This window comes from Rhinoraja longicauda, chromosome 12, assembly GCF_053455715.1.
Source record: "Rhinoraja longicauda isolate Sanriku21f chromosome 12, sRhiLon1.1, whole genome shotgun sequence".
NCBI lineage: Eukaryota > Metazoa > Chordata > Chondrichthyes > Rajiformes > Arhynchobatidae > Rhinoraja > Rhinoraja longicauda.
Window position 1 is genome coordinate 35,539,899 of NC_135964.1, and position 12,929 is coordinate 35,552,827.

Sequence of the window (12,929 nt, forward strand, 5' to 3'; positions counted from 1 at the left end):
CTCCTTCCATAGCCACAGTGGCACAACTAGGACTATTGCCTCACTCTTCCAGTAAGATGGGTTCAATCCTGACCTCTGGAGCTGTCTGTGATGAGTTTGCATGTTCTCTCTGTAATTGTGTGGGTTTCCCAGGTGCTCTGGTTTGGCAGGTTAATTGGCATTATAAATTGTGCTAGTGTGTAGGTCTAGGGTAGCTGATGGAAACGAGAGAATAAAATGAAATTTGTGAAATTGAGTGCTTGATGACTGGCATAGATTTGTTAAGCCAAAGGGCCTATTTCTGTACTGTATGACCCTATGTTTTACCTGGTTATGCCTTCTCTGAAGCTTCTAACAAAAATCTGACATATGATTTGATTGTGTGGGATCATTATTGTCAAGTCAAGTCTTGAGTTTATAAACATTTACTTACAGTTAAGTGTTAATGGAAAATAAACAAGATTTTATTGTGTGTTTTCAGAGGCCAATGGAGTGCAAAGCTACCTCTTCTGACATTAGTTCAGATTAGATATTGAATCTGACACTTTTATATTTGTGAAACTCAGTTCTCTTCCTCTCAGAGGGTCAGGAGTCTTTGGAATGTTTTTCTTCCATGGATGATGGATGTAGAGATTTGAATATTTTAAAGACAAAGGCAAGTTTATTCTTGAAAGGCAAGAGGGTGACATATTTCCATGGGTAGACTGGGTAGAATAGAATGCGAAGTTGAAGTTACACTTGGATCACACATGATCCAAGTAATTGGTTGAGCAGACTTGAGGGCCTGAATGACCTGCTCCTAATAATGTCTGTGTGTGTGTTTGCATAACTATTCTGGGCAGTGAAGTTATTAATTGAGCTAAGCAGAACCAGGCTGACTGTAATTTATAATTGAGATTGAATAGGTCAATACACAAGGTTTGGCAAGTTAGCCATCAACTGCATATTTGTTTTAAGAGAAAGCATCCAATAATATTTGCTGTCAGCAGCACCAGTGCAATGCGTTTCCTCTTTTACTAATCTGATTGGTTTCTGTCACAAGGGTGTTGCGGAGAACAGTGAAGAATGGCATAGCAACAGAGTTAATGGCTAATGGTAACCATGTCATTTTTCACTGTCATTCTTTCCATAGCTTCAGGTTCAGAACTGAAGTGGAAAGTAATCATTCTGAATCACTAGTGGTTTATTGCAAAATGAACTACCCACCTCGGATACAGTCTTGATAGCCAATCAACTGCTCTTTTAGATTTATCAAAATGTCCTTACTCTAGATCACTTTAAGGAATTTAACAGTTGGCTCGTTGATTATTCTGCTTCCTTATTTTCAGCATTATCTGGCTTGAAGCCCTTGGGAAAACTGGAAGAGGGTGAACAGATTGCTACATGAGTAACACTGCTTGCAAAAGGAACACAGAAAAACAGTTTCAAAAAGATCAAATTCCCTTGAGCTCAAAAGAAAAATCTAACCAAGGAAAATACAGATAAGAGAAGTTGTTACCACCATGATGCACTGGCCCGTTTTAACAAAAGATATTTTGAAATCTTTACACAGATATGTCCCTTTGATTACATCGCCTGACTATCTTGGGTAGGCTTTCTTTCAAATAAAGAACAGGCTGCTTTTAGTTCAATGAATAAACACTTCACGGGAGCAAAGCGGAAATATACAGATTAGATCCTAAATGTAAGCCAAGTCAACCTGTGTTCAGAGGGGACTAAACATTCTGGTGCAGATTTTTGCATCCGATTGCTGAAAGTGACCCCTGTTGACAATATGCTAATTTAGACAAGAGTGTTGAATTTCATCTGGCAATGCTTTGTTTAATGTATTTGCATAATATTCCCATGGGTCTTTTTCAATGTAACTCTCCCCTTTTATAAAAAATGGTTATGATCATTAAAAAAATCTGTTGTAATGTAGAGAGAAAATTCAATATAAATAACGCTGACTAGATGCATCTAGATGCATGTATGTCGGTCAATTTTGCAAGTTGCTCCAAGGTGAATGGTGGCTGAAAAATAACGTTCAACTAGAACTAGGAGTCAGTATCCTTTGCAGAGAAGATGAAGAAAATCGAATACCCGATTCGCACTAATTGATAATAGTCCAAGTCGCATAATTTTTCAAGCCATTAAATCCTGCTCCAGATTAACATCCGATTGAGGCTTCTGCTGCTGTCCTCACCCAGAATGGGCAAGGAGAATATGCTTTTTTTTTTAAAGCAGTGGCCCTGGCCATTTTCTATGCTTCTGTAATGTATTATTATATCCACTTAAAGTAATTCCCATAATCTCATCTGCTCGTCTCTCCCCCTCAGCACCTCCCCATCCCACCCCCGTTGCGCAAGCTGCTCCCACAACCCTCTATTCCTTTCCATTCCTCCTTTCATTCATCTCCTACCCCTCCCTTTCCTCACCCCCCTACCACTCATATCCCTCCCTCCGGCTTTACATTTCTCTCCTCTTTCTCTTATCTGACACCCTCCTGTCACCATTTTATCTCTTGCCTTTGTGATTATCTCCACCTATCCTGTGCAGGTTTTTGCCCCACCCCTACCACTCTTTACCAGGTTTCTCCCCCATCACATCAGTCTTGACTTGAAATGACATCTGTCCATTTCCCTCCATAGATGCTGCCTTCCCTCCATAGATGCTGAGTCCCTGCAGCATTTTTTAAAATTCAAGGTTCCAGCTTCTAGTTTATTGTGCCTACATTAAAAGTTAATTGCCTTTCTGCATAAAATGTAAACAATCTACTAGTAGTAATTGAACATACAGCACAGGAATGGGCCCTTCGGTCCACAATGTTTGTGACGAACACGATGTTTGTTCACTAGCTGAACAAATCTCATCTGCCTCCACATGATCCATATCCCCCTATTCCCTGCATTTCAATGTGCCTATCTAAAAGACTCTTAAACACCATTATCACATCTGCCTCCACCACCACCACTGGAAATGCTTTCCAGGCCCCCACCACCCTCTGTGTAAATGACTTGACCCCGCACATCTCCATTAAGCTTTCGCCCTCTCACCTAAAAGCTGTGCCCTCTACTGTTAACACTCTGGGAAAAAGGTTCTGACTATCTACCATATCCTAATTTTATGAGCTTCTATCAAATCTCCTCAACCTCCAATGTTTCCAGAGAAAAAAATCATAGTGTATCCACCCTCTCCCTGTAGCTGAAACTCTCTCATTCAGATAACATTCTGGTAAACCTCCTCTGCACCCTCACCAAAGCTTCAATATCTTTTCTGTAATGGGGTGAACAGAATTGCATGCAATATTCCAAATCTTTCAATGGAAAAGTAATTATATAAAACTATAGTTTGTAGAAGCTTTAAGTTTTAAATGTAGTTAGTTTGACATTTGGGAGCAGAGGGTAGATACCTGCCTGTGATCAAGTACATTTACTCAATGAGATGATGGCCTTGACGGCATTCCTGGGTTGATGTTAGAATGTGTAGTTGAATGGTATTTTTCCGAGCAATTATGGTATTTTTGAAAAGTTTACCTTCCAATTTATTCTCTCATTCTCTCTCCCCATCTCTTTAATTCTTCTTCCAGTTTATGAACAATGTACCAGTTCATCCTCAATCCAACTTTCCGTCTCTTGCTACCCATGCTGATGACTTCCTGCGGTCATTTAGTAGACATCAGGAACTCAGCAAGGTATATAAGGTTTCATCTCCCCCACCAATCCACTGTACAAATCTCACTCATTCCTTTATCTTTAAATGAATGACAGATCCAAGTGTGGGCATCCCCGATCAAAGCAAGTAGCAGATCAGAATCAAATAGCTGAATGTACTGTTTCAGGAAATGTACTGCTTTCCTACAATATTAAAAAGCAATAAATATATTGGAATGAATTACCACATAAAATGTTAATACACTCTGAAAACTCCCATAACAGGATCAGTGAAAAAAAAAAAAATCTATCTGTCATATGTTTATTTCCCTCTAATATGAATTGGAAGTGATATTTTCAGATTGGTCACTCGATGGTGCTGGGTCCTGGCCAGAACACTAAGACCATAAGCAGAGGAGCAGAATTAGGCAATTTGGTGCATCGAGTCTTCTCTGCCTTTCGATCATGGCTGATCCATTTTTATCTATTCAATCTTGACTCGGTTGCTGACTGTATGGAATTTGCATGTTCTACCTGTTACCTGTGTTTCTTCCCTTTATCCCAAAGATCATACCAGTTAATTTCCTACTGTAAATTATCCTGGAGTGTACATTGAGGTAAAATAATTAAAGGGAATTGATGGGTATGTGAGAGAATGAGTTCTATGGTTAAAGGGAAATAGGAGGGGGAAATTGAACTAATGGATTTGCCCTGGTGGGAGCTACACTGGACCTTAGGGATGAATGGCCTCCCTTTGTCATAATAATTAAGAAAGATCCCAGAATCTTTGTAGATAATGTTGGTCTGATCAAATAAACCAAGTGATGAAATCATCTCTGTCCATTTTGTTCCCTCCTGCTTTCTCCACTTCCCATTTCCAGTACATCACATTTAGTATGCGAATTATGTTTTTTTTTTTTTTTGCTGACTGAACTATTTAGCGAGATTTTCTGAGCATTTCATGCTTCTTGAATCATATTTACTATTTTACACAGTGTGTCACTAAATTCCATCATCCAGCCTGTTTACAGGTTGCATTCCATTAAAGAAATAACTTGCTTGAATCTCTTGAATCCCTCTCCGGTGCCAGTCAAGATATTGAAATGGCAAAATTGTTTCAAAAATACAGACATCCACAACCTCTTAAGGCACTTTGCATCCTGAGCACACGATGACTTGGTTATGATGAGCACGAGAGATTAAACAAGAAAGATTCAAACAGAAGGCTGTTGCTAGGGGCTGATGATTTAGGTACCTGGGAGCTTGTGGGCAACATCAGACTCCAATTTTAAATGACACATTTGAAGTACACAACTTCTGTGTACAGATCTGCTGTAGTCTATTCTGTGCTTGTACAAACACCCAAGGGGCAACTGCATGTTCATTGCATGGTACAAACATCCAAGGATTAGTGTGCAGTTTAAGTGTGAATTAGACAGAATATAAACCATAATTAAGTAGTACTAGAAGTTAATTCGTTCATTCTTTAGTAATTATAATTATGCCTTGTTTATCTTCTGATCTGATTATCATTTTTCCTCGACGGTGACCACTTACAGCTGGGCAGGAAATCAACCTTGACCTAAAACATCCATCAAGCTAATGCAACATTGTAAAGAGCCTACGGGAAAGAGGTGCAAGACAATAATATCAAGCAGGGAAATATTCAGACAAAGAATGCCTCCTTCTCTCACACATACACACAAGCTCAAAGGAGTCTAGCCAAAGTAGTTTCTAAGTGAGACAAAAAGACTGAATGACTTATGCTTTAGTGATTGAGCCAAGAGATTAAACTAATGAGTCAACCGGCTAATTTTTGTAAAAATAAAAAACCTTAAACATTAGTCTTACCTAATTTCTCATAAGGTTTTTGATTTGGAGTGGGAGATAATGGTGTTGGGTTCTGGTAAAGCCACCACAGCTGACCATTAGCAACAGAATCAGAAGTGGATGGAGACCCAGTTGAAGTTGATGCTTTTTCATCAGATAGGTATTCTCTTTCCTGGTTTGAGCCCGTTTCCTGGTAACAAAATACAGGACAATTATTACTATTTCTTCCACTCATTAACTCAAAAGTCATTCAATGACAGAATAAAAAATATACCATGATGCTGGTTATTATAATGTAGTTAAAAAATAGGCGGGATTCTCTCTAGTGGCAGCATGTAGTAAGGTTGCATATTGCTTGCTCCCTTAACTTTTAACCCTTTTTTACCACTCTTTCAATATTACTTGATTTCAAGACACGGAATAACTTTGTTTAAAAGTGTTGACAACACTTTTATACATTTTAATCTTACAAAGGATGGAGACAAGAGGTAAAAAAGGTTCTCCAAACAAAGATCGTGGTGAAGGCATGGTGTCTGATCCCAGTACTTTAGAAGCAATAGCAAAACTGAATGATAAACTGGATAAAAGATTCTGCAGCTTGGAAGCATTAATGAAAGAAGTTGGAAACAAGCTGAAAGAAGTTGAAAACAAGCTGAGTGTGTTACAAGCCAAGTCTTGCGAACAGAAGGAACAAATTGCTAATTTGTTAACCTTGGGTCAGGAAAGAGATGCAAAGATTGCTGCATTGGAACAGAAAATGACCGAGAACTCGAACATTACAAGATTAAAAATATGGATCTGGAAAATAGAAGCCGTCGGCAGAATCTGCGAGTTGTTGGTCTGCCTGAAGGTCGGGAAGGTGATGATGCTATTAAATATGTTTCTCGAATTCTCAAGGAGATTTTCGGCGCCGAGCAGTTTGGAGATCTGCCGATTTTGGATAGTGCAGGTTGGGGAAAAACCCGGTCTCGTAGACAAACCGAGACATTTGATTGTTCGGTTACACTTTCTGCAGATGAAGGGAAATACCCTCCGATCAGCAAGAAGATTGGGCATGATCAAATTCCAAGATTGCAAGTTTCGTATTCTACCTGACTACAGCCGTGAACTTATGAGACTAGGACTGCCTTTCTATAAGGTAATGTCTGAGTTATTTAAGAAGCATCTACGCCCTTCCCTGACCTATCCAGCCAGATTGCGAATACGACTCCCTGAAGGTACTATTCAGTTCTTCAACAACCCGCAAGATGCTTCCTGCTTTCTGAAGGATTATCAAGACCCTGCATAAACTTTATATTGTTTTCTCTGCCGGTACTGACTGAATTTATAGTTTATCGATTAGTTTATTCATGGCTCCCGGCAATGCTGTGACGGGGGTGGACAGTGTTCACTGTGTGTCCCCCGAGCTGCGGCGAGGAGCTGCTGAGAGCCGGTTTGAGCTACAATTTGAGATCTCTTGTTTGTAATTTGACAACATAATGCTTTTTCATTCTTGGATGTTTATTATGATTTTATATGATTTTATATTTTAGTTTCTTCTTTCTCTTACTATTATAGTTATCCTTTTTATAATTGTTTGACTTCGTAAATAATTAAGAATTTAACCTGATGAGTTATTTTTTATTATTTTTCGGAACATTAACATGATGGTATCATACCTTAACTTTTAAGTTTTTTAAGATATTGGTATTTTTCGGAATATTAATATGACAGTATCATACTTTAACCTTTAAGATTTTTAAGATATTGTTTTTTATTTTTAATGACCCGCTTTTGGGTTTTCAGAATAAGTAAGAATTTATTTCGGTAACTGATTTTTTTGAATAACATTACGACCTTTTTAGATTTTATTTTGTAAGATTTTCCTTTTTCAAAATGTCTTTCGAATGGTTTTCTTTTTAGAAAACAATACTGAGCTGTCCTTGTTCTTCACATTTTTCATGTATTTTGGCTGCACTGTAAGGAGTTTGTACGTTCTCCCCGTGACCTGCGTGGGTTTTCTCCGAGATCTTCGGTTTCCTCCCACACTCCAAAGACGTACAGGTATGTAGGTTAATTGGCTGGGTAAATGTAAAAATTGTCCCTAGTGGGTGTAGGATAGTGTTAATGTACGGGGATCGCTGGGCGGCACGGACTTGGAGGGCCGAAAAGGCCTGTTTCCGGCTGTATATATATGATATGATATGATAATATTAATTTGTTTTGACTATTGAGTGGTAAATATACCTTTCCTCTACTTATGGAGCTGTTGCTAGAGAGACGGGGTTAGGGGAGTAGTTAGGTAGCGTACTGACTGCCTACTGGTCAGTTTCGGGCTTTGCGTGGGTGGGGGGCGGGACTTGCTTTTAGTTTAGTTTTTTCTTTCTGGGCTGTATTAGAACTACAAAAATGTTTGAAATGTCGTAACTTCCGATTCCGCATTAGATTCTTTTCCTTCCGGTTGCATGAATTACTGTGGTCTACAAAGCTAACCCTTTACATTCCATATGATTTTTACAAGCAATATGGATAAAGTTATTAATCTTATCTCATGGAATGCTAATGGTTTGAACCATCCTATTAAGAGGAAAAAATAGGCAAGGGAATATTGACAATGTGCTTGCTCATCAAACTGGACCATTGTTGCTTCGTAGTTAGCTGGTCTCACTTGAACCTGGGATGTCGACCAACTTATTAAAGACATGCCTCTGTTGACTTTTTTAGCAATGAAGCATTATAAAGTTAAGAGGCACTGCCATTCTAGCTTCTATATAGTGCAACGAAGGGTCCATTTTAATAGAATCTAGTTTTAGGTTCTCTCCCTGAATAGTGTCTGTTATGAATTGCCAAGGACATAAAATGTATATCTAGACCTAAGTTCGCTTACTCTGAACCGTGTCTTTTGTTGCACTGTTCAGCATAACCAATGATTAAGGCCATGCCTAGGATTGTGGCCTTCGGGTACTATCAGGTACTAAGACTGTTGACTGATATTCGGTTCATTCTCCTTTACACCCAATATTATATGTATCCTACATTGAAAATAATTACATCTAAGCAGAACAGCCTGGAGGCTATTAAACGGAAACTGTAGGACCAGCTTATAAAAGATTAGCAACTTGTTTCCTGCTGAGCTACATAATATTTAATCAGAATCTATAAATTTAACAAAACATGACAAAATATTGTGAATGCCTGAAATTGAAAAACCTAAAATGATAGCATTGCACACAAGGGGTTCTTGTTCTCATCCAATTAGGCCAAATTGGAAATATTGATTTAAATGATGTATTTACAACGGCACTATAACACTGAAAGAACTTTATCATGCAAGGCTAACCAGCATCGGTTGCATCAATGTTAGGGCAGTCATTCTTTGTCAAAGGTTCGGTACCTGTGCATTCTTTAGTTGATTGAAAAGGTTTCATTTTTGGTGATGTTATCAGGAAAACTGTAATAATTTAGTTGCAAACGGGGAAAAAAAGATTTTCAAAAACATCAGTAGGTAGTATTGCCAATTCTAATCCATTATTTTGATAAAATGTACTTTTAAAATTGAAGTAATGTGTACATCTAAATTACACCACTAGGTCATTAGAGCTCTGCGCATAATACTATGTTCACATTAAATATTCAGATCTGACTAATTGCAGCTTCATGAATGAAGCAACCAAAACAAATACAGAAATATTGAATGAAAAGCACACACTCAATTTTGCCACAAAAATGGGAACAAAATATGTGCAATGTTGCAAACAGTTCAATTTGTCCTAACGATATAGCCATGTGCCAAAAAAAGTATGCTCCTTTATCGTAGTATCACTATTGATAAACATGTAGGTTTTATATTACCTTGGCCGCAATCATCAGCAAGCTATCATATCTTTGTTCTAGTACAATGTAATTCCCAGTCTGGTGAAACCAAATCGTTTGCGTTTACATTGTAAACTATATTTTTTGGCAAGGTGTTTCTTACTAGTATAATGGTGTTAATTTGTAAGACAGGTGCTGGCAATGAGTGAAGGGGGAAGCAGAGAACCTTATCCACTGACAATTCTTGTTAGACAAATGACAGACAAGATGCCATACAGTTGAAAACTATTCCCAATACTGACCAATGGGAAATTAAAGTTATTTTCTTGTCTACAAAGAATGGACAATGAAAACCCAATGCTAAGATATTTGCCCATTTAAAATAATGGCCAGAAGAACATAAACACTGTCCTAAAATGCCAAAACACACTGTTAATGGCTGAATCACTCCAGCAGAAAGACAATGTGGAAATATAATAGAGAAAAGAAAATCAATTTCCTCCACATGTCGTTATTAGAATAACTAGCTTTAGCTTACACCTCACCTTACAGGGAATTCTGTCTATGTGCAGGTTTCTAGTATTTGATAAATGTCACTGCATTGTTACAGTTCCTCACAGTGTAGTGAAAGGCACACAACCCATATTAATGTATGCAGGGGAACTACAGATGAGCAAGAAGGATGAACATTTCAGTATCACCCATATCCTGAAAACAAATGCATGAACAAATGCATTTTTAAAAACTGCTATTATCAATGCCAATTTGTATGATCTTGTTGATTGAGTTTAAGAAAATAACTGCAGATGTTGGTACAAATCGAAGGTATTTATTCACAAAATGCTGGAGTAACTCAGCAGGTCAGGCAGCATCTCAGGAGAGAAGGAATGGGTGACGATTCGGGTTGAGACCCTTCTTCAGACTGATGTCAGGGGGGCGGGACAAAGGAAGGATATAGGTGGAGACAGGAAGATAGAGGAAGAACTGGGAAGGGGGAGGGGAAGAGAGGGACAGAGGAACTATCTAAAGTTGGAGGTCAATGTTCATACCGCTGGGCTGCAAGCTGCCCAAGCGAAATATGAGGTGCTGTTCCTCCAATTTCTGGTGGGCCTCACTATGGCACTGGAGGAGGCCCATGACAGAAAGGTCAGACTGGGACTGGGAGTGGGAGTTGAAGTGCTCAGCCACCGAGAGATCAGGTTGGTTAAGGCGGACTGAGCGAAGGTGTTGAGCGAAACGATCGGCGAGCCTGCGTTTGGTTTCGCCGATGTAAAGAAGTTGACATCTAGAGCAGCGGATGCAATAGATGAGGTTGGAGGAGGTGCAGGTGAACTTCTTGTTGATTGAGTTTTCTCATTATACAATTAACTGTTGTTAAATTTTGGGGTCTGGAAAACTATAATGCTGCAGATTAGTGCTCCAATTGGTTACTTAATACTTGAAGATAATCTTTCTGCTGTTGTGAAATTTATGCACAAACCTTCCTTCCCAGTCTTTTTCATTTGATGTCATAACTTAACTAAACTTAATGGTATCAAGGCAACATTTTTCCTTCCCAAAATTCTCCCTAAAGGCAGTCTGTCATCCTGCTGCAGAATCAGAATTATACGGCTGCCTTTGATTTCCAAACCAAAGGACTAATTCTTTAGAGTTAAGCCTCGACAATCGAAATTGAATACTGACTGTTCAACTATGAAAGCTCAGCTGCTAAGTATAATCACATCATTGCCTAATATTTGCCCAGCGCACTTTCCAATTTGATGTAGGTCAGGGAAGAACCCTTTTCAATGCCAATGGTAGAGAAATTATTGTCAAATAAAATTTCTTTGCTGTTGCCCGAATGGAGATTTGTTAATTCTGCCTAAACTCAGGATAAAACATGGGTTATTTGTGGCATGCAATACAGCTCAATCGTTTAAATACTCAAGATTACATTTATCAAATGTGCTGTTGAGCAACGCTAATGCACTGGTGGCGGAGGTCATGAAATTCTGAGTTAAATCATGTATAATGTATCCTTATGATAATCAAAACTGCCAGTTTTGCAGGTCTAGTGTTTTTTAAATTAGATAGGAAAGATCATCCAAACAGAAGAAGTAATCCAATGTATGAAACCACTCTGTGTGACATTAGACTGCTACAATCTTACAGCTGTTGTTCATGAAGCTGTCAGCAGTGAAGCCAACCATTCTACTGGAATGACATTTTATACCAAAGATAAATGTGGTACTCAAAGAGAAGTTGATAGGGTAGATAGACAGATGGGGGAAGAGGAAATCAGGGGAGCTTAACTTAAAATTTTAGCTAGTTTGCTCAGGGATGATGCCAGGAAACATTACAACACAAACATTCTGCACACAAAGAAGAGAGGCGATTTGGACCTCTTTATGCAAAAATCCTGGATCAGGTGAAGGTTTTAAAACTGAGATTGGTAAATATTTTTAAACTAAAATAAGGCAGCAATATTAAGGGTAGAGGAACTAAAGCCAGAGGTTCAAGTTAACAGGGATCAGCCACAATCCAAATGAAGGGCTAAGAGAGATTTAGTCATGGGAAATGAAATGCATTTATAAGGTATGTTCTAAAATTAAACCTGAAACTTTCCAAGTTTCTGTGGCTTAGCATCATGCTAGTTAGTACATGAACATTCTACACAAAAATACATTTATTGTATAATACTTTTTGTACAATAGACTCTGCTGCTGTTTGAATTATAATCAGGCGATTTATACATATTGATACAGTTGTCTGAATTGCAGTGGAAAAGGTCAGGAGAGCAATTTTACGGTATTCTTTTACAGAACTTGTTCACTATCAATACTGGAAGTAAGAACTTACAACTCTTCTCCTAGTAGTGCTGATCATATTGTTGATTGCTGAGATGCAGATTTTCCAGTCTTTACCAACTTCAGTTAGATCATGGTGAGGAAACTGTTTGCTTAAGAACTCTGCAATGACAAATGGTGATTTTTAAAGTATGTTTACTGAGTTCACAAGCAGATTTGGAGTAAAGAAGAACTCCCAATGTGGCCATGATTATTTTCTAAACTTTGCCATGTCCAATTTAAAATATACTTGAGTCCCTTTGTAAATTGATTCTCATATCTTAGTACAACAGAAGCAGACCATTCAGCACACCATGTCTATGTTGACATATTAATTATTTGTATTAGTCTAATTTGTCTGCATTGATCGATGTTCTTCTATGCATTGGTGATTCAAGCACTTGTCTGAATGCTTCTTAAATGTTATAAGGTAACTGCCTCCACCACCACCACCTCAGGCAGTCTGGATCCCAAGTGGAAAAAAAATCATCCTCAGAACCCCTGTACACCTCCTAGCACTCACCTTATACCTATGCACTCTTGTTTTATACTTCCCACCAAGAAAAAACCCCAATCTATACTTTGCCCTTCATAGTTTTGTATAATCGTATTAACTACCTATAGACAACTACTTAAAGTTTAATGATTAATTAAAACAGCTTAATGTAAATGTTGAAAAAAATGTGTATACTGTTTGAAAGGACATTGTTCTGTGGATGATTTGTTTATCAGCCTCCGTTACTCCATAAGTATGTGGAAGGTTTTAAAATGTACATGATCAATGCTGGTGTTTATAATGTACGAGCCTCCGCCCACCTTACTTCTCATTGAGTCAGTATTCTCTTTCATGTATGTATCTAATTTATCCTTA

General features: G+C 38.2%; 1 protein-coding gene across 2 annotated transcripts in view; it reads right to left on the bottom strand.

Moving 5' to 3' along the window:
- LOC144598559 (uncharacterized) overlaps positions 1-12,929 on the bottom strand; it is a 98,706-nt gene that overhangs the window by 21,104 nt on the left and 64,673 nt on the right. For both annotated transcript variants that reach the window (XM_078408739.1, XM_078408738.1), the window contains 2 exons: positions 12,072-12,181; positions 5,463-5,631 (listed from right to left, as the gene is read on the bottom strand). In XM_078408739.1, the coding sequence (XP_078264865.1) occupies positions 5,463-5,631; positions 12,072-12,181 (279 nt within the window). The remainder of the gene's footprint in view (positions 1-5,462; positions 5,632-12,071; positions 12,182-12,929) is intronic.